Source organism: Amia ocellicauda, chromosome 16 (genome assembly GCF_036373705.1).
Source record: "Amia ocellicauda isolate fAmiCal2 chromosome 16, fAmiCal2.hap1, whole genome shotgun sequence".
NCBI lineage: Eukaryota > Metazoa > Chordata > Actinopteri > Amiiformes > Amiidae > Amia > Amia ocellicauda.
The window spans coordinates 5628588-5649868 of NC_089865.1; the positions used below are offsets into that span (position 1 = coordinate 5628588).

Here is a 21281-nt window from a genome sequence, read left to right on the forward strand (position 1 = left end):
TTGGCCGGATTAAACCTGTTCAGATGAAAGAGATGATAAATTAACCATAATCCTCTATAATGAATGACGTACTTGTGCTTCAGCTTTGCTGGATCTGTTATCCTTCACACCTGCACAGTATAGTGGCACAAGGGCTCCTCTCAAAGTAAACAGACGGATATGACACCAGTACACTTTGTGTTGAGCTTTCTGAAACTGAAATAGGCTGTTTGACTTGAGCGTGACTAATTTCCCTTGCCTAGAGGTAGGCGTTAGCTTTGAAACCGACTCTTGGACTCAATGTTTTGTTTCTGATCAAGGGGGTATTTTTCTACTCTGCCAGCGTGTGAGTTTCTAAATGCTGAATTAAACCTGCCAGGTCACGTTATAGGGATGTCTGTGCCATAACAGAAACTGACCTTTCCCTAAAGAAATCAATTAAAGAGAAAGTGGTGGGGTTCTGAATTAATACCTCTTTCTAAAGCTTAATTTAATTTAATTAACATATCAACACGGTTGCCATCCTGACTGACTGAACTTTCACTCTGTGTCTAAGACATCTTAGTCTCATGTCCTGTGCTTTCAGGGCTTTGGCTTTTCAGTGTCCTATGGCATCATGCATGCTCTGTGCTGTATTGCCACTTCAGGGATGTGGGCATTAAAGCAAAGCACTTTCTGTAGTATTTTTCAGAACCCAGCTACCTGCCCATTGAGTGAATCATGCGATTGTGAACCCGAGCTCCAGAAGCATAAATATGACGGGGGCGATGGGGCATAGGCAGCAGGGCCCACCACATCTAGGGGCTCCGCAAGGGGATCCACGTTCCACCAGATATATTTACAATTATATACCAAAGAACAAATATTATTTAACAGTAAAATAATTCAAAATATATATATAATATCATAATCCTGGCACTGATCTGAGCTGTTGTTGCTTTTATAAAGTATTGTATATAGCAATGTACAGAGTCTGTTGTTTTACCCCCTTGGGACTTGCAGGGTCTTCAAAATCATGATTCATTTATTTAGTCATTTGTTTAAAATACTTTTTGGTATTTTACGTCGTACTGTACCAAAACAGCATAAAAATGATTCTGAAATAATTGAAAACAGTGCAATGTTCATCTTTGTTTTTTCAATAAAATAATGACGGGTCTGTTTTAATATTTGATTGACGTGTCACCTATCCAATATGTAGGCAAGTTCTGTGTCTGGTTTAGACTGTAGTAACTAGCCAAATAGCTATCTATAATTTAGATACATAAAATGATACGAATAGGAATAGGATAGGAAATACAAATCAGGCGCTCTGAAATGTAAGGAATGAGAAAAGTGTAGCTTTAAGACGCTGCGCTTAGAGTGATGTGTATTGTCCTTTGTGGAGTGAGCTTACAGTGTGTTTTGAACTTCGATACACTGCAACCCGTTTTATATTTAAAAAAAAAAAAGTTAAAAGTTGCATCTCTGCAGCGGACTACCTGGAAGACCCCGCAGTTGTAGGCTTTATAGAGGGGGGTGGGGGGCCCACGAGTGAGTTTCGCTGCTGCCGGGCTCATTATACAGTGACGGGCACAGCTCCACTGCTTTTTAAACAGTGTGCAAGTGCACGAGCTGCTATATCACAACCAGTCATTCTGGTATTTCTGCCGTTGTTTATGTTGGTTGGTTTCTAAGAATTGTAAGGCTTTTCAGCCATTCTGGGTGTTTTTTCAAGCAGTAGACTAATACTAGTCTTCACCTGAGTGTATCTCCATCCCTCAAACATTGGGCAGATTTGACTCTCTAACACGTGAATAAATGTGAAGTGTAAATTTTTGTAAAATCTGGAGTAGTTCACTCTAGAAAGTGAATCAACATCCATGCCGTCAATCACACGCGTGTTTCCAATGATGCTGATGTGTCACTGTTTTCTCTCGTAGATGAAGCTGCTGAATTTATACATCAAGAGGGCGCAGACGACCAACAGCAACAGCAGCTCGTCCTCAGACGTCTCCACTCACAGTTAGCGGAGGAGAGCGGCAGAGAATCGTCCGTCTGCGTTGGGAAATAGTTGTGCCTCTTTTGAGATCTTTCTGTTTGTGGGTCTTCATCACCACCCCCTCGCTGTGTCCTTAGGGAAATCTGCTTGTTGCAATCAGTGTTTGATTATTTTCTTTTCAACATCTTTTTTCAGTGCAACGTTCATTCGCTTTTTGTTCTTCTAATCCTTCTCCCTTTTATAGAAAGATGAATGTAAAGAGGTCTGGGTTCATGGCAGATGGTTTTTTAATTGTTATCTTCTGAAATCTGGGAGTTTCACACTGTATATTAAAGCCTCTCAGCTTCTGATATATTTTTGAACTATGGTCGGTTCTTTAACCAAGAACAATTTTAAATTTCCTGAAAATGAATAAGCAGACATAAATATTATATTGGCTTAAGACTTCAAATTGGTTTGCAACGCCTATAAAAAAAAATAAAAAAAAATAAAAAAAACGTGTGCTGAGAGTATGGAAACACAAATTGTTCAGCATTCCTGTCACTCCTTAAATTACATTTGTTATTGGATAAACGCTGTTTCCTAAGAAGAAAATGAATTTGTGGACCTTTAAACTAGGATAGAATTATAGTTATAATCTTCTACTTGAATTCCAATTAAGAGTAAAAGATCATTTGGCTGGCCCAGTGATAATGTAAAAGAATCATAATAGGGCAAATTAAAACTGAGGTTTGGGTACAATAATGAAACCAAAACTTGTAGGATTGTATTGATTATTAGAATATTTTATAGTTCTTTTTTTGACGTACTGTCTTATTTTTTATTAACTTATGATCAAGGACCACAGTTTCAGCTCTTACTGTAGTTTGATACAAATGGGAAACGTTTAGTTATAAAATGACTTATAAAAGGTTTTTTAAATTGTTTTATTTTTATTTTATTTTCCATCACTACAGTGGCCAGGTAATATTTTTGTTTTTACTTACAATCTAGCCTAGTTCAACATGTCAGAATGTTTTGTAGAAGCTGTATTGGTTTAAAGTATTGGGAATTTGACACCCCTTGACCAATGTATTCCGCTTTAAGAAGAACGATGATAAAGCTACTGGATGTAGTAAATTCTTATCAGTGTTTTTATTTTTCACATTTATGTTTGTTGAACAGAGTAGTTAGGATTTGAATTTTCAATTAGAAAGAATTCTGCGATGTACAGAGTTCCAATTATATAGATACAAAACAAAAAAGAAAAGTGAAAACGGGGGATTTTTTCCTGGAAACTAAATGACAATCTCCAGAGTAAGGTATTTCAATTGGGGCGACTCAAAAACAGCATCAGATCTGAACTATTATTTCTTATTGATGATTTAAAATGTAGGCAATATTGCTAGAGATCAAATGTAAAATTCTACTTGGTGTTAAATCGGTGCTTCCCGTTAAAAGCATACCAATCATGTAATGGCACTGTTTTGGTTTGCCACTAGCTGGATGTGCTGTAAGTCGAAGCACTACAGACCCCTCTGGACAGACGACACCAATGTTGGAACATTTCGAATGCTGCTGCTGCTTTTAAACTACTACACCTAATGCTGACAGTGTACTATGTTGAATGTCCGGGTACATTTTGGGAAGCAAACTAAAGACACTACCAGGCCTTACTTTCTTTTCAAAGTACTGTGTCACTATTCAGACTGTTAGGAATCGGCGTACAGTCTTACTGTAACTGTGAAGCCACACTGCGTCACGTGCTTGACCTGAAGAAGATGTGAGGTCTTACCTTTATAATCCCCTGTTTGTCATAACTCCCCCACACATGCCCTTCGCATATAGTATTCTACATTCACAGAGCTTTTGCAATAAAACATTTATCAGATGATCAGCTGACAATTCTATAAATTTCTCATCCAGTCGTCACAGCTTTGCAATCTTAAAAGGAAGCAAGAAGCTCAGAGACCGTACTTTTTTGCACGTTCGCAGTGTACCTGCATGTTTCACAGACTTCTCCTGTGCGGTGACTGGGCCGCAATCCCAGAGAGAGTCCTGTACTACTTCAGCAGTCCAGTCCACACTGTCGTTGAAATTCAAACCGATCAAAAACTAAAAATCTGAACAAAGAATAAAAAACATTTTCAAGAAACCAGGCTTAATATCTGAAATACCATAGACTTAAAAATCATCAGGGCTCACAGGGATTACCAAAATTTAAAATGTCCAAGTGTTTATTGTACCATAGGCTACAACAGTAGGCTGTGTGGAGAATATTATGAAATGTAAAAACCCAACGATTAAAACTACTTTAGTTCTCATGTAGTGCGACATATTGAGGCATGTGGCTTTTTAAGGTACACTATGTGTGCTTGCCTTGACTGTAACTGATAATACTTTTTTAATCGCTTACTAACAGCTTAAGACCACATATAAGTAATTTGCAATTTTGTCATATTAAACCCTCTTCCCTTTGCAGATAATTATCAAGTTAATTACTATGTAAGGGAAAGAAGCCAACTTTTTTGTAGAATACAGCAAGTCTTTGCTAAAAAAAAAAAAAAAGAAAAAATGTTTTACCGGTAATATATTCTGCTGATGCATCGGCCATTAGAAATGGTATTCCTAGCAAATTGTTCACTCGCATGTACTTTTTTTTTTTTTTGCTTTTGTCATGTAATATTCATATCTGTATTTATATATTTGTTTTATTTTGTGTGTATTATAACAACTGTACAGATTACATGTTTTTTTTGTTAACATCCACATGTGATAGAATTTGCTAAACTATAAACTTGAGTTTGCTCTAGAAATAAACCAACTTCAAAACGTTTTGTTTGTTTATTTATTTATTGTCATCTGTAAGCTAATCAAGATTGCATGACAGTTACCTACTGGTATGGCCAAAAATAGCCTATACATAAGGTCAATGTGTGGGAGTGTATTAGAGAAGATATTAAAATCCCTTCACCATGATATACTGTGAGGAAAGTGTGCCTGCAGTCCAATACACTGGGAAGGATAGAAATACAAATCCTAATTTGAGATGAGAGAACTTGAATTGAAAGAGTGCATTTAAAAATATGCTTCCATTAGTGATACTTACAGTAAAATAAAAATAATAATTGAAAAATACACTATTTGAAATGCTACGGTTTTGTTTTACCACGATGAAAATAGTTTTAAATATAATTGTTACAAATGTATCTGTACATTGTATATTGGTTACAGTTGTCTGAGACGCGTTTATAACACGATTCCCACTAGATTAAAACCATATAATAAAACCGTTCTACATTTGGAAACGTCATCAGCTTCATTTATTTTTTAATTTGCGTTTCAATACATGCATATTAACTGGAGGGAAATGTGAAGGAGAAAGAAAGAAACCGGTTTGAAAAATCCCCTGCATGGCCGGAGCCTTTAACCCCGACTAGAGGTGTGTCCGCCGTCTGCGCTGACGTCACCCAGATGTGTACCTACCCTGTGACGTCAGCGGCAGAATAAAAAAGCAGGAGTGAAGTGGCTACAGTAGCAGTACCTGTCGGTCCGAGAAACTGCCGATCCGTTTATTGTTTGGATTCGGTACTTTTGTCTGATACACTGGAAAAAATGCTGTTTTGGCACTCCCAGCCTGAACCCTATCACCACCACCAGCACACACACACCACATCCAACTATCTCCGGTAAGTTTGCCTAATTGGTCCAGTTATTACTGCCATCCTGTATATGTTGTGGCACAATGTCAAGATGTGTTGATACTTTTGTATATCAAAGTAACCTGTTTACTAAATTAATTAGTATAGAGTACTCTCAACATGGTTGTGTTGTTGTTCTTCTGTTGTCTTAATGTTTCAATTATGATTCTTATCGTATAATGAAATGTCTTAATTTGAACTATTGACAACGTATAGATTTAAATGTGAATCTTACTGAATCATCATAGACAAAATGTTATGCAATATCTGAATAGGGCTGGTGTCTTTTTTTAAAGTGATAGTCTACCATAGTTATTATAATCTATGACTAACTTAAATTGTTTGCCAAATGGGGGTGCTACAATTGCTAATTGTCTTTTATTAAAAAGAGAACGTGTTCCTTACTTAGCAAGAGTTTAATTTTAATTCAACTGCTCTGTCATTTAGCATTTGTTTTAACCCCCCGTCTTAAACCTGCAGATAAAGTTTCCCTCCCCGGTTTATTTGTTCCAACCATGATTTTCCTTTCATGTCTTTTATTTCCAGTGATGTGTTAGCATTGCCATTCTTCAGGAATGATGATCCACATAACTCGGAGAATAACGCCAAAATGCCACCTTTCCAGTATATTCTCTGTACTGCCACTTCCCCCGCTGTAAAACTGCACGAAGAAACCCTGACTTACCTCAACCAAGGTACTGCATGCATTCGTCCTCAAGACACACCATAGCATAGCCCAGGTGGGGTGTATTGTGAGTGTCCTCATCCTAGCACACACACTGTGCGATGAAGACCTACTGGTAGCCTTCATCAGTATTTCTGTGAAGACCACCCCACCCCTCTGAAAAGAGCCTTTCACATCACTGCTAGTAAACAAACAGATCTCTAGCGATGGATAAGGGATACCCATTGTCTCTGAGAAACCAGAGTGCTTTGTTTAATGTGGCATCCCAGATAGCCACTTTTGATAGGCATTGTGGTTTGGACAGCTACTCTGATTTTAGATATATAGTCCATTCAAGTGGTAGGGCGTTTACGGATCCCGTTAGTGGAAGCACTGAATACCAGTTGCATAAAACCTCTTAATAAGTTAAGTGTTAAATATCGCAGAGCTTCCCTTAACTTGTGTATTGCCTTAAATGTGTTGACATATTTTGTGTAACACATTTCAATTCAAAGAGCACTTAATGGGGAAAGTACGAGGAAGCTGAACTTAAGTTTCTTTATGCAACTGGCCACAGACTCTTACAAGTGTCTGCCCACTTTCCTCAACCAGACGGGCAAGAAAAACCTGGCGAGCAGCCGGGAGGTCATTCTCCTTAAGCCTGCTCTTATGGATGGTTTGTCCCCTCTGACCTACCTGATCCAGCTCTTTGTATCACCCTTGTGAATATTTCTGTAAAGACAAGCCGTAGACGAGCCACCCCTCTCTTCTCCTGTGCTTTTTGTCATTCAGGTTAATATATCCTTCTGTCTGTAACAAAACTATTGTTACAATCACAGATAGTCTTCGCTACTCAGCCTGATAAATGATTGTGTGCGCTCACATCGCACCTATTGTTGAAGGAAGCTACACCTGGTGCAATACCAGGGTTAAAGGTTATTTAAAATCTTTACATAAAAATGTGTTTTTTATGACAATTTTCTCCGATTCTCATTATTTTGTTTCTTGTTTGTTTGTTTGTTTGTTTGTTTTCCATGACCAAATTTTCCCCTTGATTTTTAGACTCATCAGAATATTTATACATTTCATTTTGTACACCCACATTGGCACGAACATTCGGAGTTTCTGAGTTGTACAGATAAATGTATTCACTTCACATTCACAAGGCATTTACAGCCTGAGTTTCAAAGGGGCTACATTAAAAAAGGTCACTATTATTTTGCACTACAGCATTGTTTGCCACCTAATTATCCCCTTCATTTTCAAAAGGACCAGCTGTAATTCTCTTAATCGCAATGTTCTTTGCAAGTTCTTCGTAAATGGAAATTGATTTCCAAGTTTGTCAAATGCGAATTATTGACATGCAATTAGGCTGGATATTTAATTAACTCCAGAGTGATGTCTTCATTTGTGCCTGTATTTAGTGTACTTTTCTGGGCATATTTTTAACCTTCTGAAAACAAGGCATGTTTACAACACACAACCAGTGACGGATTACAATTGCTAAAGAACCTGTAATGCAGGTTTATTTAAAAAAGAGCTAACTTTAACACACCATTGCACAACCCATTTATTTGACTTTGAAATATGTTTTGCTAGCTGTCTGGTGTCATAGAGCTGTAAGACCTGTTCTCTATTTGCCCCTTCTGAAAATCAGGCTGATAATGATTAGTTAGTCTTTAACATATATGTATATATATATACACATTTCATTATTTTCAGAATCTTGGTAATTCATATGCCAGAATTTGGATGGCTTTGATCGTACTATTGTATGTGTACTTTGTGAAACTGTGTTCTTGCATCTGCTTAGATATTCCAGTCTGAAGCAATACTGCAGACAAGTCTCCTAAAAATATTTATTCTTCAAGCACAATGGAAGGTATGCCTGCTGCACAGTGCAGTTCCCCACCATATGTCCCCCACTGCTGGGAGTGCACTGTGTGCTGCTAGTTCCTTTCCCTACCCCATTTTCAGACAAGGGGGTTTGAAAGCCTTTAAAAAAAATGTTTTAGATGGAATATCTTAGTAGCAGATCCTAATGCACAGAATTATTCACAGCATATACAATGGAGTATCTGATCAGTAAAATTGTAAAGAAAATGCAATGCAGTTTAGGTCCAGTACTCCTTTAAAAAGGGGTTCTAAAGCCACCACAAAAACTCAATACTGATCTTCCGGTTAGCAGAAGCATCTGTTGCCAATGCAAGAGCACAGATTGCTGTTGCCAGGACTTGAATAAAATCTGATCTTGCCAATGAGCAGCTATTTCAAATGTCCATTTCTAAAATTTAATCAGGTCTGTTTTAATTTCTTAAAATGTAGGTCAGTCCTATGAAATCCGTATGCTAAACAGAAAACTAGTGGAGTATACAGATATAAGCAGCAAATGTGTAAAGGTAGGTTCAAGGTTTTGTGTATCTCTGTTTTGTTTAAACTGCTTTATGTGACCGTGAATTCATATATATATATATATATATATATATATATAATCTTTTTTTTCTTAATCACTTACATGAATCACTCCCACTGGCTTGTAAACGCACAGGCAAACATGTATTGCAAAAGGAACAGAATTTCTGTCAGGCTTTGGGTAACTGTTATTAACAGACTGGGGTAACTGTTCCTCAGAAAGTGAAATTCACCTATTTTGCATGTTTGAACATTTACCTTCTTCACAAAATAATGCCTAAAAGCAAGATCTGATTCTTTTTCCCTAGATTTTCATGTTGATATTTTTAAATACGTAGAGTTTAATACATTATCTTTTATTTGAAATTGTTTAAGAATGAATTATGCTTTTGTGAAAGGTCTTATGTATTGTTTCACAGACAATATGGGACATTGTAGATCTTTTGGATGGAAAAATATTTTGTTACAAATATATGCTTTAACTTAGGTAGCACCTAGTAATTCTGTTGATCAAAGCTAATCCCTCTGGTCGAACTGGGTTTCCTAGAAATGCGAATATGAGAAGTCAGTGAGATCAGGCTGTTTGATAGGGCACAGTCTGTTCAGTAAAGTGAAAGCATAAATAAACACTTACAAATCTCAGTTTAGAAATAGTACTGTTTTCATGTTGTGATTATATTTTCTCATTTTACTAAATGTCAGGATTAGTTATTTGAATTCTCCCTTTCTCCCTTTTAAGCTATTCAAGTCTATAACATTTCCCCTGCACTTTCTTCCATTTTTTACAGCTGTTAGTGAATTATCGGTTGCTAGGCTGAGGAGATATTGTTTGTCTCGCTGCTGCGTAGACAGACAGTTTAGTATTAAGCAGGTGGCACCTGAACAAACACATTAGTGAATAATTGTTTGAAACTAGAGGTCAGAACGTCTGTGAATGAATTTAAATGTAAGAAAATTGACATGAAAATGGTTATTATTATTATTATTATTATTATTATTATTATTATTATTATTATTATTATTATCATCATCTAGTGGGTGTTTCTGTATTGTCCTGTAATGTCACATCAAAGTTCTTATACATTTACTTGGTATTGCTTTTTCTTTCCAGATGTATATTTTAATTATGTACCTTCAACCCCCCAATATTAGTATTTTGCATTCTTTTTAAATGAATTAATAGAGAATGTGAACAATGTAATTGCTAAAATGGTAATCATTCAGTCTAACCAAAAAAGAACAGGAGAAGTTGTTACTACTGATAAATATGAAGCCTCGGCACAGAAGATCTCTTTACGGTCTCCTTTTGTGGAGAGGCAATCTTGGGAATTAGGGAAACTGCAGATCATTATATCTAATTGTAATATTTTTACGGAGCCCAAGAAACTGCTGCTGTCAGACACTTAAGCCTGTTAATACCTCAGTTGTGTGATTGTAGGGGTGATTTGTAAGGCAGTCTGTGTGGTTAGCAGGGGAGAACGACACATTGAAGGAGTCACTGTGACTGGGGGAGTTCTCCTGTGTTGACATTTTGGCTGCGGACAGGTTGGTGAAGCAGTGCTTGACATTAATGTGTCTCCTGACTTGATTTCAGAGCATCGTGCGGGTGGTTTTTCATGACCGGCGCCTGCAGTACACTGAGCATCAGCAGCTGGAGGGCTGGCGGTGGAGCAGGCCGGGCGACAGGATCCTCGACATTGGTGAGCCTGCGTTAATGATGTCATCGCCTCCCTCCCCATCTTTTGGATAGAATAGAGAATAGAGTGGAACAGAATAGAACTGGGGCAGGGATTCCAGAGCTTTAACAAAGGCCACAAATATTAGTTGTTATTGTTGTCGAATAAGTTTCTGAAGTTTGTTTCATAATTTGAGATCCGTAGTTTTGGGAGATATTTAACTTCCGGTGTGTGCTATTGGGAGATAGCAAAAACAGACACGAAAATGAAAGTAATGAAACTCTGTATCATTGCTTAAATAGTTCAAATCGTACGTCCAGAACCAACTGGATTGTTGTCTTTTTGCAGATATCCCATTATCTGCTGGGATTTTGGAGCCCAAAGTCAATCCGTTGCAACTGAACACGGTTGAGTTCCTGTGGGATCCTACAAAGAGCGTCTCTGTATTCATCCAGGTACTGTGGCATGTTAATAAACATATCTAATGAAAAAAGTACTGTTGGACAATATATTTTTGTAATAACTGCATATAAATTATATTTGTGTGGAAGAACAATGTTAGTTTCCATGATGATATAGTAATATCATCATTTTTTATTTCCAATATTACAACAACATAATATATCCTCCATGGAAAAAGTGGTCAGGAATGCGTCCAATTCTAACCGCGCAACAGATTCATACCCGTGTTATTCAAACATGAACTCAAATCCTCCGACCCCTCCAGAAACATATTGATCACGTCCGCTTCAGAGCCTACAATACTGTGCTGGATTATTTTATGGGAGTTCATCACCAGATGGATTCACAGGCCTTCATTTGCACCAGTAATAACATTGGCCCATCCAAGACTACTGCTGTCTGAATGTTACTGTCATTATTCGACAATGCTGATCACCTGTGCTCCCTGTTGTAGGTGCACTGCATCAGCACAGAGTTTACTCCTCGGAAACACGGCGGGGAAAAGGGAGTTCCCTTCCGGATTCAGATCGACACGTTCAAACAGAGCGACTCAGGGGAGTACACCGAGCACATCCACTCCGCCAGCTGCCAGGTCAAAGTATTCAAGGTAAACAGAGTGTTTGGATTTGGCCTGGGGGGGCATTGTGAAAAAAAATAAGTAAAAAAAATACATGAAAGTATATATTTTTAAAGTCACCTTGGATTGATACTGGAAGCAGTGTTCTGCAGTGTTCTTGCTGCTACAGTCTTTCCCATCATATCAGCGAGTGTGCTGATCCTATTAATGATTGCTGGTATTCATTGAATATCAACTCTGTTGGGTTAACACAGATCTTTGATTATTTATTTATCCCCCCCCGAAGCCCAAAGGAGCCGACCGCAAACAGAAGACAGACCGGGAGAAGATTGAGAAAAGGACTTCTCAAGACAGGGAAAAATACCAGCCCTCATATGACACGACAGTCCTGACCGAGGTGAGGGAAGGGCTGGAACAATCTCTTTCTGGCCCAGGTGTATATTTAGTAACAGAAATAGATGCTACACAATGGAATAGCCACAAAAGGGTCTTGTATTTGTATTTTCTAGTCATTATTTCTTTACTGAAATGTTTTAAAGCATGATTACAGAGTAGCCAATCAACAGAGCTGGTGTATTTGGCTATTAGCTATTGATGATGCTGTAAGTGACTGTTGCTTCTGAGCCCTTTTCTCCATATCATGTTCAGGCAACTGGACCCTCTCTTTGTCTGAGTGAGTTAGCAGTCCCAGCTACTGCCATCTGTGCTCACTTTCTTAATTTTTTTTTTTTTTGGTTGAGCCAGCACGCTTTAGTAAATCAATAACCAAAAGCAATAACCTGCAAGAAGGTCTAAAGCAAGTTAAGGGCAGTAGTTGTGAATGTCCGCTCCTGAAACCAAGGTAACGCAGTTAATGCAGCCTAATTATCTGGTAGCAAAATTAGGCTCTTCCTGTTTGAAGGATGTAAAATGAGCTGATAAAAAAACAAGAAAAACGTTTCATGCTTGAAAAATCGTATTACAACAGAGAAATGTTTCCATCTTGTTATTGCTTTTGCTTTAGATGTTTCCAAACCACTGGTTTCCCCTCTGAAAAATACCCAAAACTGAAAGGCGCCCTTTTTGTTTTCACTTTAGTGTTCGCCATGGCCCGACATCTCCTGTGTCAACAGCACCAGCAACACCCCGTCGCCCGTCTTCAGCAGCTCCCCGACCTCTTACAGCCTTGGAGATGGGTATGTCGCACACTCTGGAATAACTGTTTGAGTCTTCCGTCTCTTTCTCTTACACACGTGTTGGTTGCCCTGTCATTGGTTCAGTGCATCAAGTTGGCCAGCTAGAACCTTATGCAAATACATAATAATAAAGTATATTTTGTAATTGATATAACCTAATTTAATGGCCTAACAACATTGTGACACATGATGACTAAAACTAAGAATTAATAGAGAACTAGAATTTATTTTATTTACCTTTTTTGAACATCAATCTGTGTACAAAACTTTGACCGATCTCCCCAGTGCAAATTACCAACATTCATTAATCAGTGGCAGCATTTTCTGTCCGTCTCCCCCCTAGCGTAATCCAACGATTGAGTCAGGTTTTTTGTAATCGGTACATGGGTCTGAAATCGTATTTGGGTGCCAACCTACACAGATAAGATCATCCTGGCACCGCTATGAACTGTGTTTGGAAATCTCTGTGATCCCTGGATGATTGACTAAAATGCACAAACCCATTCCTTAACCTGTAAAACTTGACCTTTAAATTAGCCACTGCCGGTCAACAACAACCACACCATTCACAGCAGGTCTACCGCAGTTTACTCATTGACCCGTTCTCCTCTTCCCCATTCTGTGTCGTTTTAGAAACTGCTCTCCAAGCCAACAGGGGGACCTGTCTCTTCCCAGCTGCTCCGATGTGAGTAGTGACAGCTGAGTTCAATGTCAGGCTTTTACATTTGTTTAGGCGTATGTTTGAAGACATTACTTTTCATTTCATGGCCTCTTATTCTTTTCTCATTATAGCACCTACTCCCATCTTCCTCCATCCAAAACACACAACAGTGGCTGCATCACAACAGGTTCAGCCCTTTCTGTCGGCTCTTCTCCAATTTCTCGGGTATGTCGAGGCTGTGGATTCGTCTGTCGTTCACCTGGGTAACTGTTGAAATGCTGGTGTTAGTACAAAGTCGGAAGCCATTTTAGATATTGAGCAATACGGGGTAGGTTGAAATATACCTGAGGTCTTGTTGTAGGCATGACGTGTTTCATGTTATTTCACACTGTTATTTATTCACATAATCTTTCATGTGTTATGAATATCACAGGCGCTGATTTGCTGAAGATGTCAAAAGAAGATTTTGTCCAGATCTGTGGGCCCGCTGATGGCATTAGACTTTTTAATGCCATCAAAGGAAGGTAGGACTGCGTCTACATGCTGAAACTGTTAACTGCCTGTCCCGTTCACAGGAAAACTTGTAAAACAATTGTGATAAAAAGTTCACGGTTTCTCAATTTTCCCCAAACCTTCCTAATGAAGGCATGTTGTCATTCAACCTGACAGTATAAATCATTATTTAGTCCTGGATAAGGGCTTCTCCTAAGCATATGCATAAAAATAAATGTAGAATTAGTATATATTGTCTAATTCTGTGTATTTGTTTCCAAGGTGTATACAACATCGTCTCACTGTATATGTCTGCCAGGAACAGTCCAGGACTCACCAGATAGGAAAAGTGAACAACGAACACGGTATGTTTTGGAACTAAAGTATGCATTGTGTTTGATAAACCTTTTTAAGCCCCTTTAAGAGACAAAGAAGTTTAAATATGTATGTGACTGTTAGATAGATTAATGTAAGAACACCCATTATGCATTGGCATGTACATTTTTCATATGTGGTTCATAATTCCTGAGGGTCACTTAATTGTTCATTCAGTATAGATGGCTGCTTGTTTAATGTATTATAAATCACATATGAGAAACCAGCCAATCAAAGAGCAGCATTTCCAAACATTGCTATACCTCTTATCTTGTGTATGAATGTCAAACCATGCAGAGAATTATCAGTAGTTGAAATTTTTTCGCCGTTTCAGGACAGTTACATGCTAGTGGTACAAGTTTCACGGGATATACATTCATTTTGAATAGTTTTACTACATTTAATCAGCATGAAAACACAACACAGATCAGCTACTATAGGTCAGGCGAATCCTGGACAAAATCATTTTTAAATGGAGAGAAAGTTGGTTGATTGTGAAATTTAATAATAAAGTTTTTAACTGTAATAATACAAAAATTTCACTGTAAAGTTATTTGTGTCTAATCCTTACATGTGCGGTTTAAAATAAATTAACAAGTTGTTTAAATGGTGTCTGCACTTATTACCTTTTACAGTCTAGGATGTAGGACATATTTTGTTTACTATATATTTTCCTATACACTTGTGTCCATTGGAATTTGTAATTGCATTATGCTTTGAATTGTACTGTATTATTGCTCTTGTATTTTCTAAGTTACCCTGGACAAGGGGTGTCTGCTAAGAAATAAATAATAATAGACAGGCTGTGCTCCTCCCTTCGTCAGACCTGTTTTTAGCTGTGGTTTAATTTATGATCAGCTTTCTTTGATCTGAACAGGAGAGCTAGAGTGCCTTCAGCTTATGTGGTTGGATATAACATGTTGGACCTTTTCTAATCTATCCATCTATCTGTTTATGTGTTTGTCTGTGAATAAAATACAGTACAAAGATACAATTATTACTAAATTGGATATGTAATTTGACAGGAATCCACATCTTGGGCCTAATTAATGGCTAATTAATAACTCAAAGTCTAGAAGCGTTTGTAATTTAGAAACAGAATTTGCACATGTATTCAGATTTAGTAAAACGTGTTTATGGACACAGGTGCACATTTTCCCACAAAAGTTACTATCAGTTTTTCTTATTTCACTTACAGAACGGTCTGTTTTATAAGGACGTGGCTTCCTCTGAGAACTTCATCTGAGAAGTATGATTAACTCTATTGCCCTTCTCTTCCTGTAGTTTACCACGCAATCTATCTAGAAGACCTGACGGCAGTGGAGCTGACACAGAAGATAGCCAACCTGTACAACATTTTACCCCAGCAAATCGGCCATGTATACCGTCAGGGTCCCACAGGCATCCACGTCTTAGTGTCTGATGAGGTAAGGGAAACGTACACTTCTAACTGAAATACTAATAAAGGACATAACAAAGAGGGGGGTGGGGGCACTCAGTCCATCTTTGTCATTTGGCTGCTGGTTGTTAATCAATCACAGAACTGCTGTACGATCTTTCAGTCTCAGAACTGCTTGGTGCCGCCATTGTGAAGAATTGGGAATACATGTAAAACAAACCCTCAGTTTCATTATTTGTATAATTTGTATAATGTTAAAAAGTCATATTTTGTTCTAATCAGATTTCACATTTGAATGGACAAGCTATGTCAATTTGGAGTCAGTTTCTGTACTTGCCAGTATTTCATACTGCTGGTGCAGTGAACGACTCGTCAGAATCTGCCCACAGGGCGTGGCCTCCCTGCCGCCGTTAAAAACGCCCAACGGCACCGTTGTGAAACCACGCTTGCACCCACACACTAATGTTTAAATGTTAAACTTAATGTTCTGGAAAATGGCACATTAATTGTCCCACAGTCCAACCATGCAATGCTCCACCTGTGCCTTATTCAGAGGGAAATTATGGCATGCAATACGTGGAACTATGTGGAAAAGAAACCCTGATAAAGGCCGGTGCCCAGTGCCATTAATGAAGTCCTGAAGTTACTCATTGATGGGATATGGTCTTATTTTGGGACTTTTATGTGAATCTATATTTCAATGTAAATCATGAACCTTGCAAGTAAGAGTAGACTAGAAAAAATCAGCTTATGCATCACTTGCTAAAAGGCAATTGGCAAAATCCCATCATCTCCTTTATTTGGGAAAGGTTTCAATGCTTTAAAGCTTCTTGAACTGATTTTATTTTTGTTTGTTCTTATTATTTTACTCAGATGGTGCAGAACTTCACAGAGGAGTCGTGCTTCACAATCAGCACTGTAAAAGGTATATTGATTAAATTGTATTCCATTGTATTGTATTGAAACTAATCCTTAAAAAGACAATTGCATTAATTAATATAATCACTCAATTATGTGCTCTTTATTGATTTCTAAGCCATTTAATCTCCTTAATGTTCAGTTATAGCGTCACATACTCACAAACCTCACATGCAAAAATACATGCTTTTCCTTGACTGTGTTTAGTTTTTTCTTTTCTTATAACCTACAAATAATTAAAATAAATCTTTCCCATTTCAGATGAAAACAACGATGGCTACCATATTGTTCTGAAGTAAACTGAAAGACACTGTGAACACTACACTGGATCATCCTACTTTTTATTCCTTCCCTGAAGTCTTGAAATCTGACATATCTAAACACACCACTGCAAGTGTGATGGACTCAGCATTCCCCAACTCCAAAGAATATAAAGTTATCTAAATTATCTCCCTCCCCAAAACGCTCACCAGTGTTCTGTGCCATTTGTGTTTATGAAAAATAATATATATAGTGGGGGGGAAAAAGTATTTGATCCCCTGCTGATTTTGTACATTTGCCCACTGACAAAGAAATGATCAGTCTATAATTTTAATGGTAGGTGTATTTTAACAGTGACAGAGACAGAATAACAACAAAAAAATCCAGAAAAACGCATTTCAAAAAAGTCATAAATTGATTTGCATGTAAATGAGGGAAATAAGTATTTGACCCCTTCGACTTAGTACTTGGTGGCAAAACCCTTGTTGGCAATCACAGAGGTCAGACGTTTCTTGTAGTTGGCCACCAGGTTTGCACACATCTCAGGAGGGATTTTGTCCCACTCCTCTTTGCAGATCCTCTCCAAGTCATTAAGGTTTCAAGGCTGACGTTTGGCAACACAAACCTTTAGCTCCCTCCACAGATTTTCTATGGGATTAAGGTCTGGAGACTGGCTAGGCCACTCCAGGACCTTAATGTGCTTCTTCTTGAGCCACTCCTTTGTTGCCTTGGCTGTGTGTTTTGGGTCATTGTCATGCTGGAATACCCATCCACGACCCATTTTCAATGCCCTGGCTGAGGGAAGGAGGTTCTCACCCAAGATTTGACGGTACATGTCCCCGTCCATCGTCCCTTTGATGCGGTGCAGTTGTCCCGTCCCCTTAGCAGAAAAACACCCCCAAAGCATAATGTTTGACGGTGGGGGTGGTGTTCTTGGGGTCATTCCTCCTCCTCCAAACACGGCGAGTTGAGTTGATGCTAAAGAGCTCGATTTTGGTCTCATCTGACCACAACACTTTCACCCAGTTCTCCTCTGAATCATTCAGATGTTCATTGGCAAACTTCAGACGGGCCTGTACATGTGCTTTCTTGAGCAGGGGGGCCTTGCGGGCGCTGCAGGATTTCAGTCCTTCACGGCGTAGTCTGTTACCAATTGTTTTCTTGGTGACTATGGTCCCAGCTGCCTTGAGATCATTAACAAGATCCTCCCGTGTAGTTCTGGGCTGATTCCTCACCGTTCTCATGATCATTGAAACTCAACGAGGGGAGATCTTGCATGGAGCCCCAGACCGAGGGAGACTGACAGTTATTTTGTGTTTCTTCCATTTGCGAATAATCGCACCAACTGTTGTCACCTGCTCACCAAGCTGCTTGGCGATGGTCTTGTAGCCCATTCCAGCCTTGTGTAGGTCTACAATCTTGTCCCTGACATCCTTGGACAGCTCTTTGGTCTTGGCCATGGTGGGGAGTTTGGAATCTGATTGATTGATTGCTTCTGTGGACAGGTGTCTTTTATACAGGTAACGAGCTGAGATTAGGAGCACTCCCTTTAAGAGAGAGTGCTCCTAATCTCAGCTCGTTACCTGTATAAAAGACACCTGGGAGCCAGAAATCTTGCTGATTGATAGGGGATCAAATACTTATTTCCCTCATTAACATGCAAATCAATTTATAACTTTTTTGAAATGCGTTTTTCTGGATTTTTTTGCTGTTATTCTGTCTCTCACTGTTAAAATACACCTACCATTAAAATTATAGACTGATCATTTCTTTGTCAGTGGGCAAACGTACAACATCAGCAGGGGATCAAATACTATTTTCCCTCATTGTAATTGTTGGATTGCTTTTTTTAAATTTTGTTTTGTATATTTGTATATAAGACTTGGTGATGTGGCATATCTTTCTTGTGGCCGGGATTTGAAGGTTGGCTTTTTACAAACTGTTGGAGAGAAGCAACTAAAAACTAAAGTTACGAATAAATGAGCGTAAAGTTTTATATAATGAATACAGTCGGTGTCCAGTTTTTCTGAAGTTTGCAATTTCATGACTGGTGCATTCAGTTTATTTGGACCTATGTCCATTGGGGCTTGTAAGCCACCCCTATCCTGGCTGTAAATGAACCTACACTAAGTGAATTACTTAATAAAATGAATGCCAACATCAGGACAAGTGACCACTAGTACTTCCTCTTAGACAAAGCCTGCTGCAAAGTGGAGAAGCGGGAGGTGGTGGCCATGCAATAAAATGACAACAGGCAAATTTGAGGAGTCTAATATATTTCCTGGTTGGAATATTATGTATTCATTTGAAGGGTGGATTCTGTTTTCAGAGAAACAGAATTTGTTTCCAGTTTTGGATATACGTTACAATGGGTGTTACAGTGACTGTCGATTGGCAAAGGGAATTACTGTATAACGTTGTGTCCAGATATACAGGGCACCAACTTTATTAGCCAATATAAAGTCACAGGACTGCCGGGCTTCTAGGATTTACATGCACAAAGCCAGGCAGTTTCAAATAACATGTTGCATTATTAACTTTCCCTGTTAAAAACATTGCATGTATTATTTAGCTGGAGAGAGATTTGGAACGTCGTACAGGTGTGCAATTCACAGAACCCTTTAAAAGGAAGTTCTTAGAAAAAGGCAGCCTTCAAAGAACATGCTTGCCCGTAGGCAGATACACACCTTGTTATTTTCTAGGAACTCGACAGGTACAGACACAGCAGACACGAGACCCGAACGCCCTGTACGTGATGAGGTTGCTATACATATTATTTGCTTCTTTCCAAACACAGTTCTTTAAAATGTTAAAGAACAATCATGGGTTTCTGGTTTTGTACATAAGTATTGCTTAAAATGCTTGTGACTTTTTTTTAATTACTTTTTCAATCTTGTTTTTTTCTTTTCTTTTTAATATAGAGATGATTTTAATGTTGTACACATAACAGGTAAAGGTATGTATGTGTAAATTCCTGGATAGTGATCCCCTACTTATTACAAGGGAAATGAGAAAATGTATCAGAGCGTTCTGCAGCTTATGAACAAAGCAAAACAAAGAGGCATAGAGGCACTGATTGAAGAACATAGCGCTCTTTTGTTTTTGTTTTTTGTTTTTTTACTTTGACTGTCATCGTTCAATCTATGAAGAATGTATGCATATTTTTTCTACAGGGGTGTGTCATGTGTTGTTTATTTCCCTGTTTGTAAATCATATAAACAATCAGGATTCAAAAACATCACAAAACTATTCTTTCTTCAGTTTGATCTCCTTCATGTGTTATGTATTTGGTTATTTGTATTCATACATTCATACAATCCTCTGCTTTTATGTATTTTCATTGAGATTCAAACATGTTCTGTAACTTTAATTCTCTAAAACCAAATGGTAAACATTTGTTTAAAAAAATATATATATTAATATGAAAATATAAATGTTGTTTTGCTTTTTAGACAATGTTGTATACATTTTATAGGTCGCATTTCAGATCAGTTTGGTGCTATTTTTTTCCCCTTTGGTACAAGCCTTTACTTCTTGTAAACTGCCTCCTTTATTTCACTGTAGCAACTGTTTAAAGATTTCTCCATCTTTATGTTTGTGTGGGAGGGACATTTTGTGGGGGTTGTTGAATAATAACGTTTTTAAGAGATGTATTTTGTAAATGACCAAAAAAGGTATTTTTGCACTGCATCATATTCTTCTTGGATATGCTGCACCAAGCAACATCTAAGTAAATAAAATAGAGACTTTTTGTAATTTTTGGTGTATTTGGTGTCTGCTTATATATTCTTAGAAATACTTCCTGGAATGGAACAAAGACATTTTGAAACCAAACATTTTAGTGTTTACTAAACCTATAAACCTATAAACATTGTTATAGTGTCTTCTGTATTCTGGCATCAACTTTTTTTCTGTAAGTGCATAGAGCATGAAATAAAGAAAAATACTAGAGCTATATTTGTTTACATATATCACAGAAAGCCGTGTAATGAAAGGTACATACTCTTGGTTCACGCTTCACTTAGCAAAATCAAAGAACAGCTCTAAAACAAAATATATATATATATATTTTTTTTAAATAACCCTTGTATAAAACAATATGGAAGTTCCGAAGATCCGAAGGTCATGGTAAAACTTAATACATTTAAAATATGTATATGTGATGTTCACTCATAGGTGTGCACCTTCTAATAATTTCAATACAAAATGTTTACTGAAATTATCACTTAAACATGGAGATGTATAAGAAACATAAGAAAGTGTCCAATCGAGAGGAGGCCATTCGCCCCAATCGTGCTGGTTTGGTGTCCATTAATAACTAAGTGATCAAGGATCCTATCCAGTCTGCTTTTGAATGTTCCCAAATTGCCTCTTCAGCCACATCGCTGGGGAGTTTGTTCAGATTGTGACGCCTCTCTGTGTGAAGAAGTGTCTCCTGTTTTCTGTCTTGAATGCCTTGAAGCCCAATTTCCATTTGTGTCCCGGGTGCGTGTGTCCCTGCTGATCTGGCTTATCTGGCTGCTGATACCTTGCACTTGTCCACATTGAATTTCATCTGCCAGGTGTCGG

The 21281-nt window shown here is 38.0% G+C and overlaps 2 protein-coding genes across 9 annotated transcripts in view; both read left to right on the forward strand.

Moving 5' to 3' along the window:
* The window catches only part of clasp1a (cytoplasmic linker associated protein 1a), an 89305-nt gene extending 84531 nt beyond the window's left edge, over positions 1-4774 (forward strand). For all 8 annotated transcript variants that reach the window (XM_066687289.1, XM_066687291.1, XM_066687288.1 and 5 more), the window contains one exon: positions 1902-4774. In XM_066687289.1, the coding sequence (XP_066543386.1) occupies positions 1902-1988 (87 nt within the window). In that variant the 3' untranslated portion in view covers positions 1989-4774. The remainder of the gene's footprint in view (positions 1-1901) is intronic.
* A 686-nt stretch (positions 4775-5460) lies between these two features.
* On the forward strand, positions 5461-17040 carry tfcp2l1 (transcription factor CP2-like 1). The gene is made up of 15 exons (XM_066687864.1): positions 5461-5628; positions 6187-6335; positions 8630-8703; positions 10311-10416; positions 10741-10847; positions 11309-11461; positions 11718-11828; positions 12509-12606; positions 13240-13291; positions 13399-13492; positions 13701-13791; positions 14042-14124; positions 15419-15561; positions 16407-16458; positions 16713-17040. Exons 1-15 carry the CDS (start codon positions 5555-5557, stop codon positions 16748-16750), a joined length of 1425 nt encoding a protein of 474 aa, XP_066543961.1. The 5' UTR covers positions 5461-5554; the 3' UTR covers positions 16751-17040.
* The last annotated feature ends 4241 nt before the right edge of the window (positions 17041-21281 follow it).